Raw genomic sequence first — 22,816 nt, 5'->3', positions numbered from 1 at the left:
AACAGTCCATCCAGGTGGGGGTGAAGAGGGGGTAGGAGGCTCCAGAGGGCAATTCTGGTACCAAGTCCAGCTGTGGCCCAGGTGTGAGCTGGTTTCAGGGTGATCAAACCCTTTTTACGGACCAGCACCTCGGATAAGTGTGGCTCCTGGCCGTGCAGGGATGCTGGTGGCCAGGTAGGGTGGCCCTACCTCTGACGCAGCGACCAGCAGGGACACCCCAGCTGGGCATGGAACTAGCTGGGGGTTGGAACTCGACACTCTTAAGGTCCTTACCAACCCTGACCGTTCTATAAACCCCCGACACGCCTGGCCTCCCCGGGCCTATGCTGCAGCAGCCACGGCAGCGCCGAGCACCGCGGTGGGACCCCTCTCATCCGTGTCCCCTTTAAGGCGGCGCGGTCTCGGGGCGGGGCGGTCCCCGGTGACGCGAGGTGGGCGGGCCCTCGAGGGGGCGGGGCCGGTATCTCTGCAGCGATCGCGGCGCAGCTCCGCGGCAGCGCCCGCTGGGACCCGCGGGCTCCGGCTCCGGCTGCGGCTCCGGTTCCGCTCCCTCCACCTCGGCCGGGTCCCGAGCGGGGCGGCCCCGCGGCGCGCCGGGGCGGGGCGCACCCGCCTCCCCCTCCCTCCTTCCCCACGGTCGATATCTCCCCGCGGCCGCCGCCCCCATGGCCGCCCCGCCCGCCCCCCGCCGCCGGCGGGGCTGAGCCCGGCTGTCTCCGAGGCACCGCCCCCCTTCCCCCCCCAACCCCCTCCCTCCCTCCCCGAGGAGATCCGCTGCGGGGATCCGCGTTCCCCCCTCCCCTTCCCCGCTTCCCCTCGTCCGTCCCCCTCCCGCCCCGGGCCGCGGCCGCCTCCCCGGGGGCGGCGGGAGGAAGGCCGGGGCGTGGGGCTCCGGCGGGCGGGCGGCGCCCAGGGCGACCCCAAGATGGCTGGAGGCGGCGGCGGCGGGCGCGGGGGGCTCTGCTGAGCGGCCCCGGCGGGACGGGACAGCTCGGCTCGGCTCGGCTCGGGCTCGGCTGGCCCCGCAGCCCCTCCGCAGAGCCCCGCCGCAGCGGGAGCGGGTTTGTGCCGGTGACTTCTATTTAATTATTTTTTTTTAATACCTTTTTTTATTATTATTTTTAATTTTTTATTATTTTATTTTTAACGCGTCTCCGGTCTCCGCTCAAAATGGCTGAGAGCTGACTCGGCTCTCCCGGAACCGTACGCTTCGGCCGGCTCCTTCTGGCTGCCCGCCGCCTCGCCCCTTCCCTTCCCGGCGGGGCCGGACCGGGGAAGGCTCCCGGACAGCGTCCCTCTGCTCCGCTGCATTGTTACCTTCCCCCGGCCGGCCATGAGACCGGACTAGGTCGGTGTGTGTCGTGTCCTTCCCCCCGTGCCGGACGCCTGTTCCCCCCCTCCCAGCTCCGTGGGAAGCCGGAGCAGGTTGATCGGGGGCCGTGGGGTTTCGCTCCCCTTTGGCAAAGCCCATCCTGTGCTATCCCTGCGGGGCGCTGGACGAGGCTGCGCGGCGCTGGGGTTTGCTCTGAATGACCGAGCTCTCCCATTCAAGACCTCGCAGTCTCGAAGCAGGCGAGAGGTTGGCTTTTTTCCTTCCCCTTTCCCCCCCCCCCCCCCGTCTTGTCTGTTCCCCCCCACCCCCTTCCTTTTTTCCTCTGCTGCTCCACCGGGTGAGGAGCAAATCTCAGGGGCTGCAGAGAGAATTCGTTATTTTCGCCATCGTCATCATCGCTATTATTGTTATTTTTTTTTAACCTTCCTCCTCTTCCCATTTTGGATCTTAACCCTTTGATCCGTTTCCTTTAAAAGACTCCGATTCCCAACTCCCATCGGGGGAGAGGGAGGAGAAATACTGGGGATTAAAAAAAAAGAGACCCTGAGCGAGCGAGCGAGTCCGCGCTCTCAGCTGTTAGCCAGGTTGGTGGGGGACAGAAGTCCCTTTAAAATATTGAATGTCAGTTCCTAAACCTAAGAAAAGAAAAATCTGATCCGGAGTGCTAAATTTAGGAGCTTTATATGGAACTTGGATTCTGCTGCTGGATTTTGTATGGATTTTTTTCAACCTTTGGTAAGTTTCAATTCACCTTCTTGCCTAAAAAAGAAACAAATGGCTTTTAGGGGTGGGTTAAGGCTTGGGGCTGTAAATCCCACGCTATCACGTTGGGGTTTTTTAACCGTTTGTGTCGCTTGGTTTAATGAAGCGGCGGCGGGGATGTCGCGTTTCCCTGCTGGAGATTCCTAGAGTGCTGCTCGGTGGGTTTATTTATCCCCAGTTTTAGAGATCCCTGTGGTTTATCATCTACGGTGTGCTGCGGGGCGGGGGGAGCCCGGCCGTTCACCCCCAGGCTTCCCCTTGCAGGGAGGACAGACCCCGGCGTCCGCCCCTAGACCGCACTGAGCAACCGAAGCGGGTTGGGGGGGAGAGAACGTCGCCAGAGGCTGCCGGCAGAGATGGCCGAGAATTGGAAGAACTGCTTCGAAGAGGAGCTCATCTGCCCCATCTGCCTGCACGTCTTCGTGGAGCCGGTCCAGCTGCCCTGCAAGCATAACTTCTGCCGGGGCTGCATCGGGGAGGCGTGGGCCAAGGAGTCGGGCTTGGTGCGGTGCCCGGAGTGCAACCAGGCTTACAACCAGAAACCCAACCTGGAGAAGAACCTGAAGCTCACCAACATCGTGGAGAAGTTCAACTCCCTCAACCTGGAGAAGCCCCCCTCGGTCTTGCACTGCGTCTTCTGCCGCCGGGGCCCGCCGCTGCCAGCCCAGAAGATCTGTTTGAGGTGCGAGGCTCCGTGTTGCCAGTCCCACGTCCAGACCCACCTGCAGCAGCCCTCCACGGCTCGGGGCCATCTCCTGGTGGAGGCGGACGACGTGCGGGCCTGGAGCTGCCCCCAGCACAACGCCTACCGCCTGTACCACTGCGAGGCCGAGCAGGTGGCCGTCTGCCAGTTCTGCTGCTACTACAGCGGGGCCCACCAGGGACACTCGGTCTGCGACGTGGAGATCCGCCGCAATGAGATCAGGGTGAGTCCGACCTGCGTGGACACGGGGGTTTGTCCGGACCGGGGGGGCACCCCTCACCTCTCGCCCTTGTTGCCCTTTCCCCTGTTCCCCAGAGGCCTGTGTTTGTGTAGGACCTGCACAAAACCACCCCGTTGCTGTTCCTCCTCCGCCCGGTCCCCCCGTGGCGGACATGTTAGGTGGCCTCCGCAGCCCAGCAGTGACAGAGCCCGTGGGTGCCGGGGGGCTCTCTGAGGAAGAGCAGCTCTGCTGGGAGGTCTTTGGAACCCTTCAGCCATAGGACCTCAGGCCGCTTTGGTCTGGGCTGTGAGGGGAAGGGTCGAGGCTGTGGGCCAGGGGGATTTGGGGCGGTCATCTCCCCAGTTCCTGCTGGGCAATGCAGCCACTGTGGGGAAGGCTGAGGAGCTGCCCACATCTGAGGTCCAGTCACCCCCAAATTGGACTCCCTGGGGGGACAAAGCAGCTGCAGACGCAGCCCCCATCCATTGTAAGGCCTGTGAATGTCAAACTGCTGGCTCTTCCCACCGCCATCCCCTTCCCCCCAGCGATGAGTGGCTTCGTGTCAGAGACCCCCGGCTTCTTGCTGGCCGGGATTTGGTTGTTTTGGCCAAATAATAGGGTTGTTTTAGGGGGCACAGGGCTGACCCCCCCCTTCCTAAAGCAGCACGGGGCGTAACACTGGATTCGAGGGAAAGCAAACGTATTTCGCTGGTGGCCAGGCCATCTGGCAGGAGCTTTCACCCTTGGTTCCCCACCCCGAAGTTCGTGGTGGGCATTTAACAGCCTTGCCATGACCCGACCACAGCCTTCCCCCCTCCCAGGGCTGCCCCTCCACTCTCCTTCCGACCCTTCGAAAGAGGCCCAGCGCTTGTCCACCGAATAAATATTTAACAATGAATTGAATGGTGATTACTGTAAAATGGGGATGATTTCCTGTGTATTTTAATGTTGCCAAAATGAGTCACCATTTAGCAATAAAAAAAAACCAAGAAGTCATAAATAAAAATTGCAGTATAATTACTTTCCAATTGGATGGCCAGGCCTGGGCTGGGCTGGGGGGGGGCAGCTCTGTGCAGACAGGAGCCAGCCTGAGCTCACAGGAAGGTTATTTTCCTCTCCAGGTTTTTTTGGGGAAAACCGGAGGGCTCCGCGGAGGTGCCAGCGGCTCCGCCACACGCGCTCCGAGGGGAAAGACCCAGCCTGGCTTTTGGAGCAGTGCTTTTTTGCTTCTATTTATAGGGAAGCATTTTGCTCTCCCTCTGCCAGGGTGGGGAGCCACCCCGGGAGGGCCGCGCGGGGCTGGGACAGGCCTCGCATGTGCATTTCCCGGGAGCCTTAGCCAGGGACCAGAACTATTTTTCCAGGTCCTTTTCCAGGACACTTTGATCTCATCTGTTCCCGCTCTCGCTGCGTGGGGTTTTTTTTTGTTGTCGCTGCCGTTGTTATGGCTGGCTGTTCGCTGCTGCTTGCGGATGCAACGCTGCTAATGACCTGGCAGAAAACTGCCACGGGCTGAGGCTGGGTTTTGGCCATGGCTTGAAATGTTGGGGTATGTGGCCAGGCACCTAAAGCATCAGGCGTCTGTATCGTAGGGCTGCAGAATTATTTGGTGACCTTGGCCAAATCCCTCGGTACCTCCGTCGCGGCGTTATCTTAATTTCCTTTCTCTGCGGTGATAAGCTCGTCTCTTCCCTCTGGCTGCGTGGCTTGGTTGGGTGCCGGGGCAGTGGAGGACAGTGCAAAGCAGGGGACAGCACAAGGATCCCCCCCCCAGTAGTTGAAGCAGTTTGTCTGTGGAGAGACTGGAGTAGGGAAGAGCCCACAGGAAAATGCCTGGCAGGTTGCTGAGGGCTCCCTGTGTGGCCTTGGCCAGGTCTCTGGTTGAAACCTGCCCCATGCCAGCCGGTGGCTGTGCTGGTTCCTGAATTAGGGTGCGTGTGCTCAGCCGGTGACGGCTTCCCGCCTGTGGGAGCCGGGCCCAGGATTCCTGGCTGCTTGCTCACCCCGCAGCAGTGAGCCGCTCTTGGAGCATCCCGGGAAAGGACAGCAGGGACTAGGGGGTGGATGAGTAACGCTGGGCTCCGGAGGTCTGGGGGCGGCCCCGTTGTGAGAGGTTTGTTCCGTGCATGGGTCGCATTCAGGAAGCTGTTAATTGAGAAATGAGTCAAAGTTTGGAGGCTCAGGGCCCTGCCCTTGGCGCAGGGGACGTGTGAGTGTGGGGGTGACATGACCTAGTGTGGTTGGGGTGGCCCCATAGCCCAGAGAAAGGGCAGGAGCCTGCAGACACGCTCCCCATAAACTCACCTTCTGCTTGCCCACCTTAAAGGACATCTTACCCAGGTTACAGTCCGATTTGAAGGGGAAAAGGTGCTCAACAGTCCCTGGGGACGGCACCAGTGCTTTCTCAGCTGTAAGCTGGCAGTTAGGGCAAGAGAGCTTGTGCTGGGCAAAAGGAGCCAGAGGTGTGTGTCTGCAGGAGGTAGGAGAGTGTCTGCGGAGGGCTGGCTGGAAGCGGAGGTGTGCGCTTGGTAGGTTTGGGGGCCGCTCGGCATTAGGTGCTGCACAAACCCGCAGAGCCCTGGCTCAGAATTGGTTGAACTCCACAGTGCAACTGTAATGCAAACAGTAAATAAAATGTGGTTAATCTTTCTTTCGTGGGCGTATAAAGCGCTTACCTCGCCTTCCCCCCGTAAGATGTTTTCTCCTTTGTTTCCTGTTTTTGTAGTGCTTAAAGAGGAGAGGGGAGGGAAAAAAAAAAGCCAACAACCCACCCTCTTTTTTCTTTTCTTTTTCTTCTTGTCCTTCTGTTTGTGTCAAGGTCTCAAAAGGAAACATTTTGCCTTCCATCTTTGCCTTTGCTGCCCCAGGCATGTGCCTTCCGCCTGCATGGGGAACCTGCTGTCTCCCTGGTTTGGGGGGACCTGCTTCCAGGGTTGAAAAAGAAAGTTGCTCCAGTGCAAGGCTGATGTATTGCTTTTATTTATTAGGGTAAAGATAGATTGCTGGGATTGGAGCTCAGGTCAGAAGGCAACAGCCAAAGAAATGGACTAATTTGCAGGTTATCACCATGTTTGCCACCTCTTTGTGTGGGACATGGTTGGTTGAGGCCAGGTACATCAGAGCTTGCTTGGGGATGCCTCAGCTGCCTGTCCTCAGCTGGAGGTGCCACCAATGGAAAAGGGCTTGGGGATTTGTTTCAAGGGATGGAGATAGACTTCCCTCTGACCTAGCTTGCAGCGTGGTTTTGAGAAATTGGGAGAAAATCTCTCCACATTCTGAAGATCCTTGGTGGTTTTCAACATTCAGAGGGAGAAAACGTTTTGTGGTGCTGAGACCTGCAGGAAAACACTGGGGATCCTCCTGCAGGCATGTAGGAGCAGCACCCAGCACTGGCTGTGGAGCGGTGCCCGTTTGGCAAATCAGGGGGACAGGGACTGTGCTGCTGAGGCCATCTGTTCTTGGTGGGTTTGGGCTTGCTTTCTTGGCAGCACCTTGGATAAGGCCGGCTCAGGTGCTTTCTGGAGTATGGGAAAGAGAAGCGAACACTTGGTAGGAGCACAGGAGGAGATGAATCTCAAGTCTGTACCAGAAACTCTGATCTTCTGCCAGCACTGGCTGCCAGCCCCAGTGCTGAGATGGCCTGTGCGCTTTTCCTACCTGTCCCAGCTGATTGCTTCTGTGATTCAAAAGCTTTAGGTCTCTAGAGGGAAAAGCCACCAGCTTTTCTTTGCTAGACAGCCTTGACACCAGAGATGCCTCCCTATTTGAAACAAGTCCCATCTCGCATCCCTGTGCTGCCATCTGTGCCAGGGATGTTTTGCTGGGACCTATGGAGCCCCACTGGTGGAGAGGCTGGGGTCGGCTCCACTGCCCCGCTCCTGGCTTGAACTGCTGGAGGTTGTTTTACTCTGAAACAGGTTTGGTAACTTGTGACGGGCTGGATTTTTACAGGCTTACTTATTTTCCAGATGACTTGTTTATGAGGAGCGTGGCACGCAGCGCACCAGAGGCATTGTGAGCACAAGTGCCCAAGTGCTCGAGCGTTAATGTAGCTCTCATGACTGTAGATGGTGTGGGCTGGTGTCTGGCAGGCGTTCCCAGTGGCACTCTTTGAACACGCTTGGTCCCCAGATGACTTTTGCAGTAGGTCCTGTGAAGCTGGAGGTGTGCAAGTTCTCTCTGTGCCTCCATCTGAGCCTCTAACAGCACCCCAGAGCTGAACTGCCAGCCCAACCTCAGGGTTAGGTCACCTAACCCAGGTTTTGCCTATGCCCTGGTTCCTGCTCAGGAGCCTCAGGAGACCAGCGCCAGGCTCCTAAATGTGACTGCTCATTGTGCCCTGGGATGCTGTCAGTCGGTCAAGCCGCTGTGATGAGTAATGACTTCTTGAGCCTTGGGCAGTGGCAGAAATCCCAGCACCCACCTAGCCTCGTGTTCTAGCTCCGTGCCATTCATCATCATCGATCTGTCAGGCTTCACTGTGCTGTGGTGTTGGGGGCAGTGGGGGATGTCAGTTCAGACTGATTGCCTGTGCCTTCAGTTTGAGAGGTCTCAGACCCATCTGGTTTTGCTGACCAGGTCTCTGGCTGGACTGGGACAGTCTTCTGCCTCCTCGGGATTGGATTAAGGGCTTTTCCCCACTGCTTTCTTTCTAAGCTTGAGCATTTTCTTTGCCCTTAGCCCATCAGGTTGCCAGTGGTGCTTGCTCTAGGCCTGCTGCTGAAAGTCTTCTGTATAGAGTTAATCTGGGAAGTGACAGCGGAGATGGAGGATGCTGGGAGGCAGCCTGGTGGGTTTGGGTGGTAAGGAGGAGGCTTGGATGGAGGGGACAGGCTTGTTAAAGAAGAGGAGTAGGACAGGATCTGCAGCAGAGAATATGCTTTTACCATGGGATAAACGCTATGTGGATGGGTGCTGGTGAAGAGTGAGTTGGAAGGAGGAGAGAAAGAGAGGTTCATCAGAAGACCTTGAGCTGTTTTGCAAGGAGCTGACAAATCATAGCCCAGGCTTACCCCTGCAGTATATAGGGGTTGGATGTACTTTGCATGTGGGGATCTCCAGCCAGACAGCCCAGAGCTTTCTGCCTTGAAGCCCTCCCTCAGTGGTGGCTTTGAATGAGCTCCTGCGACAGGGTTGTCTGGGTCTGGTCTCTGAACCAGGAGGTGTAAGCTCAGCTTTGGCTGGTGATGAGGGCATAAGAAACTTAGCCCAGACCCTTGTTTGATCTAAATCCAACCCGTGGTATTTATGTGGCTCATGTGGCTGCTGGCCACATGAGCTGGCCTCATGTGGCTGTGGTATTCGTGTGGCTGCTGGCATGGAGGTGTGCAGCCTGCTGCTGTCCTCAAGCCTGCGAGCATGGCGGAGAAGTAGCAAAGACATGGACTGCAGTGTGACACCCTGGACTTTCCTCCACCCCTCAACCTCGTGCCTCGCACGTGGGAGCCTGGGTGAGCCCTTCGAGGAACGCAGGAGTCCTTCCCTTCTCCTCTCCTCGCTCCAGCAAAGCACTGTCCTCGAGCTCTTCTGTGCGCTTGGCCAAGCCTGGTCCTGCCGGAGGGGGGTCCATAGCCTCTGTGCTGCTCTGGTCTTTGCCTCTGGAGCCGAGGAGTTGCCTCTGTCCCCAACTGAGAGGGGGGGGAAGTAGAAGGGGGGCCTGGTGGAGGGGGTGGGAGGAGAAGACAGATTTCCATGTCTCACAAAGGGCACAAGCGATCAGATTCATGCAACTGCCCAAGAATAAAGAGGCTCTTACAGTGCTGGCTGCCCTGACCTCTCTCCTCTCTGCTCCAGAGGACAGCGTGTGACCACACAGGGATTTCTTAGCTGTGCTTCAGAGGGAGGCAGCGGGTTTTGTATCCCCAGCTTGCCTTGCAGCATATTGGCCTATTTTTTGCTCGTTACCTATCTGTTTACTGGAAATCTTGGAGCATGGTGGTAATTTCTTCCTTTCTTCTCTTTAATTTCGTTTAATTGTTTGGGTTTTGTTTTTTTTTTTCCTTTTTCCAATCTGACACTGAAATGGGGCTGAGAGCAGCAGTGCTTCCAGAGCAGGGACAAAAGTAACCAGGAAACACAGGGCAAGAGAGGAGGGATCGACACCGAAACAATGAAATAGCCAAGCAAGGAAAGACTGAATACTCAATAGCACAAGCCTTTGCAGAAATGCCTGGCTAGTGCAGCATTTTATAATCAGCTTCTGTGCTGGGCTGGCCTGCAACTGTAGTGTGATGGGGGAGGAATGCTTTGAATTAGCTGGATGCCAGAATTAATTCTGTCAGAATTCAAACGTACATGTATGTACGGATTTATAAATAAACACTTGGAGCCAGATTCTTGTTTGCCACGCAGGCTCTGGGGCACAATCCGGTCTGGCTTGGCTCGTTTTCTTTAAAAAGCTATAAAATGCTATGGCTCTGGGTTAGGTTCTGGTGACTTTGTCAACTTTCTGTGTTTATCAGCAGCCCGTAGCCTCAGGAGATGCTGGTTTGGTTGAAGTAATGGGGATGGCTGGGAGGAGTCAGGGCTGCTGAGCTTGCCTGTGGTGGTAGCCAGTTTTCTGCAATGAACTGATAGAGAAGATGGGGCAGATGCTGGGGGACCAGTGGGGAGGTGTGGAATGATGTCCTGCCCTTCTCTTTCCTCCATGGAAAAAGGATTGATAGAGGCAGCCACCCTTCCTGTATCCAGAGCTACAGCCAGCACACTTGGGAATGGGAGGAAGAGAAGCCTGGTCCCAGATACGGAGGGAGGGGTGGTTGTTTACAGGCACGAGACTCTGGATGCACGCAAGAGTTTTTACATATGTCCCCCAGATGAACTCAGGAAAGAGGTTCCCAGTCCTGAATCCTTTCTGATAAGGACAGCTTCGGCACGTTCTTGCCAGGGGATCGTGGTTGTCCCTCTTCTGTCTTGTGATTCGCTTGTGATGGTAACATGAGCAAAGTTTCCGGCTCAGAGCAGTCTCCTGCCACTTCACAGTGGTGCCGTCTGCGTAACACGCACTCAAAGTCATCTGCTGGGATGATGTACCAGAACTGTAAAAAAAACCCAACCTGAAATCAACATGAATCGATTTAATTTGTGTTCCTTCTCTTCCCCCTGCCTGTCCTTCCTCAGTTCCTTGGTGTGTGGATGCTCTGGGGGAGCCGTCTCCAGAGCAGGCTGGGAAGAGCTGAGCTGCGGATGGCTCCAGATGAGGCAGTTGGCAGGGAGTGATGTTCCGGATGGCTGTGTCTCTCTGAAATATGAGTAAACGTTGTCAGACTCTGATCTGGGGCTTGGGGAGGTCTGAGCTGTCCTTTCTCCCTGCTACCCGTCTCTCCCCATGTGGGATCCCCCATTAGCTCAGCATCACCCAGTTTCCTCTCCCTTACTGGGTGACCTGGAAGCTTCATTCTAGGGCTTTGGAGAAAGGGAGGGAAAATCCCTCATATCCTAATGGAGGCAGTGTTTTCTCTTGCTGTACAGCATCTTAATCCAAACCCTCATTTGAGCCAGTTATTGTGTGGCTTTAAAACCCCGTCCCCTGGAAACTAGTCTCCCGCCCCTTTCCCTCCCAGTCGATCCCGGTCGGTGGAGCCGTGCTCCGGGGTTTGGTGCTTGGCCACACGCAGACAGAGATCGATCGCGCTGGGGGGCGGGTTGATATTTCTGTGGCAATGGTTTTTATGGCTGGTTGCGGTTGTTGTTGGAGTTGAGGGGGTTGGCGTGCGCTCTAACGGGCTTGTGCGTGTGGCAGGGGGGGAGAGGGTAACGTGATCGCGTCCTTCTGCTCATTATCCTCTTGTTAGCAGCGGGGGCTGCATCCCTCTCCCCATCCGAATCCATGCGGAACTGCGGTGGGATCTGTTTTTCCCTGCAGGTGAACTCCTCTGTGCTCAGACAAAGGGCTGGGGGGTGCCGGTGCCTCCCTTTGTTCTCCTCCTGTCCTGGTGCACCCGCCTCCAACGGCAAAAAGCCCTTTGAAGCGCGCCTCTCAAATGGATGGAGCGGAATAAATGCGCTGTGAGGTCTCTGTCCCCCTCACAGACACTTTGGGGATGGGAAAGGGGGGCACTCCCCCTTCCCTCGGGTATTGTACTAGTGATGGGGGTGGCCAGATCCGAGGGGGAATTACAGCGCTTTCCTGACACAGCTGCACCGTTGTGGCTGAGGCCCATGAGCCCTCTTTGGGTCAGAGGTGGATTGGTTGTAGGGGATGGGATGTATGGAATGGAAGCACATCTTAGTCTTGTTTTCTTGCCTCTGCCTGCTGGCAGCCTACATGATAGGGCATCCAGGCAGGGGACTAGAAATAATGCCTTGTGTGTTGTGCAAAGACCACCCCTTGCCAAGTGCATCCTGAGAGCGTGAGCCCAACAGGAAAAGCCATGGTCTGTCCTCCTGCCAAGGATTTTGTAGCATTTTACTTGTAACAGGGGCAAAAAAAGTCAGTTTAATCCCTGAAACAACCTAATATCTGGGTAGGGAAGTCAGGGTGCTACCCTAAACTAGAGATAAGTGGAGGTGGAGGGACCTGCTAGGGAGTCAGAAAGTCTGCGACAGTGTAGGGATGCAATCCTGGAGACTCAAGCTTTTTTTGCTGGTGGTGATACCTTGCTGATCACAGACCATGCTAGCTGCCCCAAATCCAGGCCCTTCCTCCCCTGGTCCTTCTCAAGGCTGATTCCTGGCTACTGCCATCATCTGTGAACAAACATGGTACTAATCTCCATTTATCAAAGTGGCTTTGCAGCCATCTGATAATACCAAGGTGATGAGCGAAAGCTAAACCTTCTTCTGCATGTTAAAACTGCCCTCTGGAACCTTCCTCAGGAAATGCTCCTCCTTCCCAAAACTCAAGACCTAGCTTTGCAGGAGAGAGAGAAACATAGGAGGTGTCCAAAAAGACAATCTTCAAGCACAAGCTGCACCCAGGAACTGTAGCCACAGACATTTGAGGAAAACCTTGTGCTTCCCGAAAGGTGGAGGCTCAGAATGTCTGTTGGCTTGGGTGGAGGAAAGCAGGGGAGTGGGAACCCATGTGGCAACAATCCCAGGCCCAGGCATGTCCCATCCATGGGTGATCATCCTGAATCCCAGTCCTGCTGGCTGCTTTGCATCTGTGAAACCCATCTTTTGTGCTGCCTGGTGGAGGGAGCAGGAGTTAATGTTTTGAAGGTCAAGCAGAAATCGAGAGCTGGCCCCAAGGCACAGCTGTGCTAGCTTGCAGGTAAGGAGAAGCCACAATAACTGACCTCGCAGCCAGGTTTCTTTGTGGGTGCAAGCTCACCAGGGGATGAGGAGCCACTGTTGTTGGTCCTTCTGCTTTAGAAAATGGCAGTGTGGTCACAGCTAGATATGGCTTCTCTGGTCGTACCCTGCATGCTGGCGCTGCATCCCCAATCCTTCTGCAGCTCTCGGCACATCCCATAATGTCTGTGCCTCCACCGCATCCTCCTTAAAAGAGGATAATGAAACTGGAAGGGGGAAGCAGTGCACGCTGGAGGCACCTTGGTCTGCCAGGCTTGATAAAGCACTACTGATCTGCTGGAGACCTGGAGATTTTTGAAGCAGGAGATGAAATGCCAGGTGGGAGGAGAGGGCATCTGGAGAAAGCTGCCTCATGTGGGGATGGAAACTGAGCCTCAGATCTGGCTCACATGAATTGGCAGGACCGGAGTTGAGCAGAGCAGCTCCCCTGGCTCCCAGGGAGGATGGAGCTGACTGGGGTCTGAGCTGTCGAGCTCCGATCGCAGAGTCAAACCTGGAAGATAAATGATACTTCAGGGGCCTGAGATCAATAATGTCAAAGGCTGGCCCGTAATCGGGGGAGATTAAAAACCAATGACAGGCCTCCTCACAGGGCCGGAAGTCAGCACATTGAAGGAGAGAAGCAGGGTTTGCTCCTTTACAGTTATTCCCTGGCAGTACCCGTATCCAAAACCCGCCTTCCTGGGCTGCCCCCTGCAACATCAGCAATTCCCCCCTCAATCAATATCGACCAGATCCCTCAGGTCCTCTATGGCCAGCCCCTCTTCACTGGTCCTTGTGCAGCTGGTCCAGAGCACTCTTGCCCTTGGGACAGTGCTGAGGTGAAGACAAAAGCAATGCAGCCCAGCACTGGCCACCAGCTGCTTTCACTGCTGCGGGATGTGCAGGGGCCATGGGAGGCAGAGGAGAGGAGGAGAGACTGAAGCAGGAAGCCACATCAATGCTGTGGGTACCATGATGTGCTGCGTGTTGTAAAGAACACATAAGGAGTTTGGGAAATGCGGGCTGCAGATGGCTCTTGACTTTGTCCTAGTATGTTGGGTTTACCTGTATTTGTCCACTGACGGGTGCACGAGTGCTGGGCAGGAGATAAGAGGATGTGTGGTTGTACCTGTTTTGGGGGGCACTGGTGTTGGAGCTTGTCACAGAGGTGACTTCTCCCTTGGGTGGGCACTGGGCAGGGAACTGTGATTCTGTGTTCAGCTCAAGTGTGCTTCCCCTGATCAGCAGCAGCCACAGTCTGGCTGAGGTGGAGAAGATGGAATTGATTTATTTGGAGGAACAAATTAAGATAAACTTGAGTCCCTTTTGTCTGTGCACCCTTAAAGGAGTGCATGCTCCGCTGCAGCTGCCCAGGGCAGCACTGGGGCTCCCGTGAAGGGCACTGGGAAATAGGATGTTGCCTCTCTTTCCTGAGCGCAAGGGTGATTAAAGGAGAAGGGGCTGTGCCATCTCCTGCTGCTGCCCCTCTGCACACACGGGGAGCTGGAGATGTGGCTTGCCTTTGCCCCGGGCTCCTCTTCCCCTTCCTCCCTGCTCCCCCCGCCCTTCCCTGCCAGGAAGCCTGGCCTTTGTGTGAAGTGATGCCTCCTGACATCAGCCGGGCATCACAATTTCCTCTGCAGCCGGGAGGGTGAGCAGGAAGGATAGGGGTGCTGTGTTCCCCAAGGGGTGTCAAACAGTCCTGGCCTTGCTGGAGCATGGAGAGGCTGCATGTCCAGATGAGATGCTCTGGGGAGGTAGTAGTCCCACCAGTGTGGTGGTTTGGCAGAGCTTTGCCTGCTGTGCTGGTCTGCCTGAAAGCACCATGACTGGTTTGTTTCTTGCTGCCTGTGACTGATGGCTTCGGTGGCATCTTTATTGGACACCTCTAGGGACACAGTGTTGGGCTCTATATTGCTGAAGCTTGGGCAGTGCTGGCTGTGGGGTCTTGCTCCAGAGTCAATGGCCTAGAAGCGGAGAGGCTCACAGCAAGGCAGGAGCAGGGCTGACATCTCCTACACCTCAGCCCTGGGAGCATCTTGCTGTCCGTGTAGACCCATCACTTTGGCAAGGGCAGGGCGCAGCTCAGCCGCGAGGGGCTTTGCGGGGTCCAGGCTCTTGGCTGCTCCTCGGAAAGGGGCTAATGCAACACATGGGAATTGGCCAAGTGCCTGCTAACAAGAAGCCGTGGCTGGCACCTTGCCAGGAGCTTGGGGCCTTTCATCTCTTTAATTCGAGATGTGTTTATGGATGGATGGCCTTTTGCATCTGGCTGGCTGGAAACTACAGGTCCCAGCATGCTCCCTCCTGTGTCACCTGGCTGCTGAGTTCCAGCAGGAGTGCGGGGCCACGGGAATCATAGTCTCGGTGCTCACTGCTGTGAGGCTGTGCTGCTCTGGAGAAGGGTTCTGGTTCAGCATGGCTGGGCAGAGCCAGGCTGCAAGACACAGGGCTGGTCTCTGCCTCCTGCTTTCATATCCTTCCAACCACCCACTTGCTTGATGCCAGACCAGGTTGGCCTTTTCATGTCACCAGGCTGGGGGAGCGGATCTGGTCCTATTCTTACTCGTTTGCAATGTAAATATTTTGGTCCCGAGTACGTTGCTGGGAGCCGTGTGTCACATTGAGGAGCATGATTCATTCATGCTGTTGCTGCTCGGAGCACAATGAGGCAGCCTTGGGACCGGTCCCAAAGATTTCCTGTGATCGCGGCTGGTGGGGAATTCGGGACGTCACGTTTGAGTAAGTTGGAGCCCTCTCCGCGTAATTCTTGCAAGCCACGCGTACTGTGCCATGCCCAGCGTGCCCAGCGTGGCATGATTACGTGTTCAGGACTTGCCATCCCCAAAATGTGGTGGGTACAGGTGGCTTGCATTTCCAGAGAGGGAAAGAATGGAGAATGAAGCTGAGCTCGGGCTCTTGCCTTCCCCAGCTGCTGGTATGTGGGGATGGTGGCAGGGCGTAAGCCTTTGTACCTGGTTCCAGCCAGCCTAACAAACAAAGGTGCAAAGCAGTTCAAGTTCAAACCCTACTGCACATCAAGTCTCAGAAGAAGCTCTCACAGAGTTTCCCTGGTGGGGCCAGCACCACATGAGCATGTGTTTTAGAGGGACATGGGACAACCCAAGGCAGGATGCTGGGCGGATGAGCCAGAGAAGTGGAAGACACCCCTCCATCCTTGCTGGTGATGCTCTGCTGCCAGAAGGGACCTTTGCTCTCCCATTTGGGTCACTGGTGCAGAAAGGGCTGCACTCTCCTCCCTGGAGCTGGCTCCTTCTGTCCCCGTGTGTGTAGCTTTGTCCTCCCCACACCACTGAGAGCCAGGTGTGGGCTCTGCAGCACCCGGATTCGTTCTGGTATCCTTCGTTAGACACTGTTTGTTCATGCTGCATTTTTCTTTTTGCTGGCTTGCTTGGACACGCACTGGTACATTCACAGTGCTCAGGCAGTAACGTGAGTCTCTTTCCCATTAGGAAAGGGGCCAGGATTTGGGGGAGCTGGGAGGGCGGCTTAAGTAGTAGTTTCTGAGATATTTCCTTCTGCCGCCACACCCTGCATGAAAGAGCAATATCCGCGGCTTCAGCTGCTATCGCAAGGCTCTGAACGTCTCTCTTTTAATATAGATTGGTATCATTTTGCATTTTAAAGTAAAAACACGCTGCAAGCTGCAGACAGCTGTCGGTTGGCAGCTTTGTTTGAACATCTGGCATTGCTGGGCTGCTGTTCAGCGCAATCTAACTATGGGATTCATAAAGATTATAATCCGGGCTTTCAGATTCTCAACAGCCGCCTCGCAAAGAAAGATGGGGGGAGAGAGAAAAAACCCAGAGGGGAGGTGGCTGCAGGGTCCTTGGCGTTCAGCAGGTTGTGGCGTGGTTGGTCCCCTCCTGGGTGCAGAGAGGTGGATGGGCTTGCTGTGTGTCGCCCCGGCTGCCCGCAGGTGCTGATGGGCTGCTTCCAGCCTGCAAAGCGCCGGGCACTGGGGAGCTGTAGAAGTGTGAAGTTCTGTTTTTGGTTTTTTCCTCCTCTTCCTCCCTTTTTTTTATTTTTTTCCAGCTTGTGTGCTGAATCCGGTTGAGTCTCATACTCCCCTGGGTGGTGTCTGGTGCTGGCGAGCTGGAGCAGCAGATTCTGCTGAGGCTTTTGGTAGATGTTTGTAACAGTTGTCTGCAGCAGCAGGACTTGGTTTCTTTCCCTTTAAAGTAAGTGATGGAGGAGCCAAGGCTCAGAGTAAACATCTCAGCCCGTCAAAACCTAGTTTCCAAGAGAAATGGAGTCCCCTTTTCCTTGAAGCAGCCAAAAGGTTGAGATAGCCACCTTTGTGAGCCCCATCCATCCCTCTGTGAGTCAGGCACTTTCCTTGGCACCTCTGAGAATTGAGCAGCCTCTAAGCCCCCAACGGGTTGTATAAATCTTGTTAGTTGATCTGCATTTTTGCAAAGCTCTTTGAATCCAGCCTATTGACGCATAAGTCACCTTGACTTTCTACAAGGCTTTGACTCCCAACTCACTTTCAGGCTCCATTTGTCAGTTGGAGGTGCACAAAAAAAGTCCCCCCTTATCTTTATTAGAAAGAAAAAAAAGAAAAGGCTGCCTGGAGAAATGTAGCTGCACTCTAGTTGGTGCAAGCCAATAACAGAGGTGCATATAAACCTGTTCTGCCCTTGTTTGTGTTGATTTAACTTACCAGTACAAATTAAAATAGCCTTGAGCGGTTGGAAGTTTAACTAGATCAGTTGGAAGGGCAGGGGGGAAACAAAATCATGGCCTTTAAATCAAAGCAGGGTTTTCTTTCTAGTGCTGCCTGAGTCTGGAGAGGGGCTTTGTGCTGCCTGCACAGCCAGACCCTTTGTCTTCAGGTCACCAAATGAGATGGTGATGGGGTATGTGGCTGCAGGTCTTTGCCTTTGCATTTACTGGTGCATGTGGGTATTGCTGTGGCTGCTCTGTTCCTTGGTGGTATGAAATCTCCCCAACACCTGCTTGTGCATTCACATCCTCAAGCCAGGCTCCCTCCAAAATTATGGGGGTAGGAAGCTGAAGGGGCTGTTGTTCTGAACTCAGGTCTTCCCATGGCAGGGCTGAGCCATGGAGGGTGTGGAGCAGAGGTCTTTGGGCAGGGGAAAGTCAGCTCAGCCTGCTGTGGGAGGAAGGGTGGAAGAGGCTGGCTGTGTTTCACCTCTGCAGGGAGAAGGCTCTGAGATCACACAGGCCAGCTGGATCTTGAATCCAAGATGTTTATTTGGAAGAGGGAGTGAGGGTTTCTCAATTTTGCAGGGGCTGCAGATGGGGGTAGGTTTGCTGCCAGGCGGTGGGAGTGGGTCTTTGCAGGATGGCTGCTTTTGAAGGCAAAGCATCCTGCCAGCCACAGTTTGGGGACAACTGAGATTGCAGCATGTTGGGAAGATCTGGGGATTCAACAGAGCTAGATGAGGCTGGGATTGGGGGTGCTGCCAAAGCATGTTCATTTCTTTGTGGGGTTTATGGAAGGAGCGACTCACAGATGATATGTCAGAGCAACGGGGCTTGTGTGAGGAGCCGGAGTTTGTGATACAATTGAGTCAGCAATGAACAACCTCCCATTGCTGCCCAGACTGCCACCACTGGAGCTGGCAGAACACTTTGAGAGCCAGTTCAGGGAGATGATCCAGTTGAAGAGTCTGATCTTTGTGCTGCCTTAATTTCTCAGCTGAATCAGTGGTCAGGAAGGGGGAGATGAATGAAACCAGACAGAAGAGGGAGGAAATGAGGTTAGGGCCCCTGCAGCATCCATGTAAATTGACTGAAACCTTCAAGAAACCACACAGTCTCCTTGCTTTAGAGTGCACTGAAGATGGAAAGGGCAGGACTTCTTATGTAACCTCTTAGGCCCCCACAAATGTCAAGTAGGGTGAATCCCAATCAGTGTAGTTTCAGGGCCCAGATTTCATCTTCTGGCATGGCAGGGAGGAAGCACAAGGCAGCGTTGGTCATTGGGGCCAGATGTGCTCCAGGTATTGGTGTCAGTCTGAGGTCCCAAGTGGCTGGAAATGGTTGCTCAAGACACTTGCATCTGGGTGCCTGAAACTTTGTGGGATGTCGCAAACCCCTGTGCTTTCCCGGAGTGCCCTGGTGCTCTGGAGCCAGTTGCTCAAAGGGCATTTGGTGCTGGGTCGTGCTGGGCAGGGTGAGCTTGTGCTGGAGCCTGCAGCCAGAGCCCCGTGCCAGAGATGGCTCAGCATCAGGGTGAAACCAAGCACTGATATATAAGCAGCCCCAAACTAGGGTATTTCCTGCCTAAGACTGAAAGGGGTGGGGAAAAGAGCTCCTCCATCACATCCCTGATGGTGGAGAAGGTGCAGACCTTGTCCTTCATAAACATGGATCTGAGCCTTGTGGCTGCTCCTGGCTCTCTGTGCTTCCAGGCAAAGGCAGCCTGGACAGTCCTCCCTCCTGCAAGCTGGCCAGGGACTGCCACTGGCCATGTTTGCACCCAGGCCTGGGTGGGATCTCCTCTCCCCCCCTTCCCAGCAGAGAGCAAAGAGATTCCTTGAGCTCCTTGGTGCCTTGAGGGCCTGGTCGTGCCTGCAGCCCCAGCCGCTCTCAGAGCTGGTCCCTCTGTCTTGCTCCTGCACCGCCCAAAAGCATCTGCTGTCCCTGAGCTGCTGAGACACAGTGCGGGAGCGTGCTTTCCCTGTCCAGGTGTCTCCTGGCAGATCCAGGGCAGGAGGCAGCTGTGCCAGCCAAAAGCATGGGCATTACCAAGGCTCATGTTTGTCCTGTGGATCCTGCGGCATCAGTTGGGACTCGCCTGTCTGCACACTTGACATGCAGACCAGCTCCTCCAGCCCCATATTCATCTTCCAGGTGTGTTTCCAGCCTCCCCATGAGTGAGTCTTGAGCCCCAGGTCTAGCAGATGTGGTTCACTCTGCTTTCACCACCTCTTGCTGTGCTTTGCATGGGGGCAGCTTGTCTGACACTGGCCCATAATCAGCACAGCCTCCAACATGCTGCAAAAGTGGCTTTGGTGTTTGGGGTCCCTCTGTTTCAGGGGCACATCACCCATACTGGGCACCAGACATCAGGAAGACTCCTGCCTTCAGGACTTGAATGGTTGCTGGCACAGAGGGGTTGCTTCTGTAGCCGCTAGCCTCATCTCCTTGCTTCTGAATCTCATTTATCCCCCCTTTCCCCTCGAAGTAGATCTTCACCCCTACTTGGAGGACATGGAAAGCAGTGGCAGCTGGGCCATGGCTTGTAGTTGAGGTCTGAAAACCACGGGTAGAGCCCCAGCCTCCTTCCCTCACTTGTGCAAGAGGCACAGCCACAAGTAATCGCCACAGCAATGGGGAGCAGGGTGGGACACACAGGGCTGGGGAGGCAAATTAACATCCTCAAGGTCCTTCTGAAGGTTGCTTTCTGACAGAGAATAGGTCCCCGTTTCCTGGCCTCCAGAAATCCTGCTGCTGGCCCCACACAACACAATGCCTTGTATTTTCCTTTTGCTAACGAGTTCTTCCTTTTTGCTGGGTATAAACAAGGTGCAGAGCTGTCCTGGGCTGTGGGCACCAGCACAGCCCCATAATGGTCCAGGGTCTGATAGTACAAGGCCATGCAGAGGAGCATGGTCTGCCATGACCACTGTCCTGTGATGCCAAAGGGACAAGGGCCAACCCGAATACTGCTGAGCAGCCATCACATGTCCCACCTCTGACATGCGACTTTGCCTCTGGGGTAGCCAGTGGAGATGGGACATGGGGCTTAGCCTGATGGTTTTTCCTCCCTGCATGCTAGGGAAGGCTCAGAGACCAGGCAGCACCTCGCAGGGAGATAGGGACAGGCAGGAGGAGGCATCTCCACCCAGCCTTGCATGAGAACAGGGCAGAGAGCTGCTCTTGCAAGAGGCACCCTGCATCCTGTTCCCCCAAGCCAGCGTTGAATATTTGGCCTCCAGCCCTTTCTATGAAGCGCCAGCTTTCCTGGTGCTCAGGGGGTCCCCTCAATGCTAGCAAGGGTGTCTGATGCTCATGTGGTGCATGGTTGCTGCTCCCATACCTTCCTAGCAAGGGCAGCTATTAATATCCCGGAGGCTGTTCCCCTCCCCTCTTCCTTTCCCTGCTGGGGATAAACCAGCCCAATCTGCACAGGGAGCACCGTGAGAAAAGCCAAACCCTGGAGCAGTGTGTGTGCTCCATGCTGTCTGGTGGAGGCAGGGCCTCCTGCTCCGGCCAGGGACCTCCCCTGCTGCCTGGTGCTTACTGTAAATGTGTGCAAGATGAAACCCCAACCAGAAAACATTTCCTTCCTGTCCCTGTAAGCGGATCAGCCTCCTGTGGGGCCTGTGGGGAGCTTGAGAGGTGATTCTGCCTGGGTCTGGTCGGCAGGACACTGTGGGGCAGCAGAAGGGATGCTCCAGGGAGTTGGGCTATGGGGACTGGTTCTCCCAGGCTGTGGTGGTGCTGGATCTCATGGTTTGAGGTTCTGGTTCTGGGGGCTCTGGTGTTGATGCCGCAGAGCCGTGTTCTGCCAAGGTGCTGGTGCATTATCTGGTGGGGGAGGCTTTCAGGAGGTGTGAGAATAGCTCATTGTGTGGGTTTTTATCAGAAAACAGGGCCAGGAGCAGGAAGCCTGTGAGGTGTGGGGAGGCGAAAGGTTGCGCTCGCCTCCTCGGTCCAGGGCTTTCGCTGCATTAACATTCAGTCGCTGTGACTTTGGGCCCGTCTCCAGCAACGTGCCGGGACACGGGTCTCAATGGGGGCCCTTGATCCCAGTCCCTGGGCTGAGCTGCAGGTGTCTGGAGCCATTCCCGCAACAGGCATCTGCCCTTTGTGGCTTCCTCGCTCCCATTCCACCTTCCTCCTCCTCCTCACCCTTCCTCCCCCTTGTGCTCTGAGCTGCTCCCTCCGTTCTGGCTTTCCGGTGCCTGCAAACAATGTCCTTATTCACTCAGTGGCTGGGATTTGGCGACGAGGGGAAGGCCCGGGCAAGAGGAGAACGAAGGAGGGAGGCAGAGAAGCCAGCATGCCTGCCCTAGGCCAGCTGTGGTTAAAGGCACTCTGTGGGGCGATCTGGCTCTCTGCTCCCCCCGGTTTCCTACAGGAACAAGGGCTGTGTGCTCTTGTCGTTTGTCCACCTGCCCTCTTTAGTACCCTCCAAACCTGTGGCTGGTTTCAGCCTAGTTTGTTGGGAATTAGCATCTTGCAAGTGTCCCACAGGTGGATGTGTGGGACACGGTTACTTTTGCTGGGGTTACATCCCTGTAGGAAGCACAGTGCTTATTAGACGTCACAGGAGATGTATGGGCTTCGTTTACCCCATGAACACAGAAAAGCTTTTCACTTCTCCAGCTCTCATTTAAAACCAGAGCTGCTCAGCAGGTCGAGGGGCACCTCTCTGGCTCTGGTGCAGCTGCCAGGCTCCTTCCTGAAACCGATGAGTCAGGCATGGTCTGGCCAGCACCCGAGCCTCTGGGGAAGGGGTGCCACAGGCTCTTTGCTGCCAGCTTTCTCCAGGGAGGCACAGAAGGACCATTCTCGGAGCAGGCAAAACCCTGGGGCAGGTCAGGGGATTTTGCCCCAGAGCCAGCCCCAGGGTCGTGGGCTGCTGGGGGCTTCAAAGCGGGGATGAGAGGAGTGCTTTGCTCCAGGCAGGGCAGGGTGTAATGTGCTGTTATCATGGGCTCAGCAGTGACCATAGACTTAGCCCTGTCCTTTGGGAGAGGACGGTGGTGAGAGCAGCCTAAAAAAAGCCATGGAGCCATCTTGCTTGCAGGTTTCTCCCTGCCTGGGAGGTCTCAGGAGGGTGTGAGCTCCTTCCCACATCCCAGTGCCCCCCTTTGCAGTGGGGTTTGTGGGGCAGCTGAGCTGGACCGGTGTATGTAACACAGCTGACGCTTGTGGTGCTGCAGAGAGGTGATGGCTGTGGGATGAGGAGCCCAGATGCCCTGTATGTCTTCAGCTGTTGAACTTTCTGGCTGCAAGCATTCAATCTTGCAGAAGTTCTGTTCTGTTGGGGCAGCCCTATCCCCCTGCAGGCATCCCTCATCCCCTGCCTGGGGGATAGAAGGAGACCTTGCAGTGCTTGCTTTACTTGCCATAGAAATGATCCTCCGAGTAAAGTTTCCCTGCCAGCATGTGACCTCAGCACCCCATCCTGTTTGCTGGCAGTGGGCTCCTCATCTGCAAGCAAAGGATAACCTCTGCTTGTTTCTCCTTCCACCTTCAGTGGTTCCGCTCCTGCACGGGGTTGATGCCCATGGTGTGTTTGCAGAGAGCCCTACTTAGGGCTTAGCCTTCCCCCCTCCTCCTTATGTTTTTCCATGAGAAGGGGGAATAACTTGCAACTCCAGCAGAATAAACTGATGTCCAGCTAGCCCCTCTCCCTGGGGCTGGGCCAGCCTCTTACCCTGGCTGCAGATTAACTTACTGATGAATTAGATGAGTTCCCTCTCAGCTGCTGTTGGAATAGAGAGCGGTTTTAGCAGCCGCTTTGCAGACCAGCAGCATGTCTCAGTAAAGACAAGCCGGGATCACAGAGTCGCTCAGAGCCCGGGAAGGGCGCCTGTATGGAGGGAGCTGCGTT

At 55.5% G+C, this 22,816-nt stretch overlaps 1 protein-coding gene and 1 long non-coding RNA gene across 2 annotated transcripts in view; one reads left to right on the top strand and one right to left on the bottom strand.

Annotated features, from left to right (window-relative positions):
* Nucleotides 1-772: 772 nt before the first annotated feature.
* The window catches only part of TRIM8 (tripartite motif containing 8), a 29,304-nt gene continuing 7,260 nt past the window's right edge, over nucleotides 773-22,816 (top strand). Inside the window, exons 1-3 of the mRNA XM_061458871.1 lie at nucleotides 773-1,917; nucleotides 2,008-2,068; nucleotides 2,360-3,021. Coding sequence (XP_061314855.1) covers nucleotides 2,452-3,021 — 570 coding nt within the window. The 5' untranslated portion in view covers nucleotides 773-1,917; nucleotides 2,008-2,068; nucleotides 2,360-2,451. The remainder of the gene's footprint in view (nucleotides 1,918-2,007; nucleotides 2,069-2,359; nucleotides 3,022-22,816) is intronic.
* On the bottom strand, nucleotides 10,149-14,751 carry LOC133272137 (uncharacterized). Its single transcript, XR_009744356.1, has 3 exons — nucleotides 14,572-14,751; nucleotides 13,385-13,517; nucleotides 10,149-10,256 (listed from the first exon to the last, which is right to left on the bottom strand). It is a non-coding gene; the product is annotated as an uncharacterized LOC133272137 (long non-coding RNA).

Source organism: Pezoporus flaviventris, unplaced genomic scaffold (assembly GCF_033815535.1).
Source record: "Pezoporus flaviventris isolate CSIRO_AGI_PZ_B2104156 unplaced genomic scaffold, CSIRO_AGI_Pfla_v1 ptg000029l, whole genome shotgun sequence".
NCBI lineage: Eukaryota > Metazoa > Chordata > Aves > Psittaciformes > Psittacidae > Pezoporus > Pezoporus flaviventris.
Note: the sequence above shows the minus strand (reverse complement) of the source record. Positions and strands in the feature narration are given on the sequence as shown.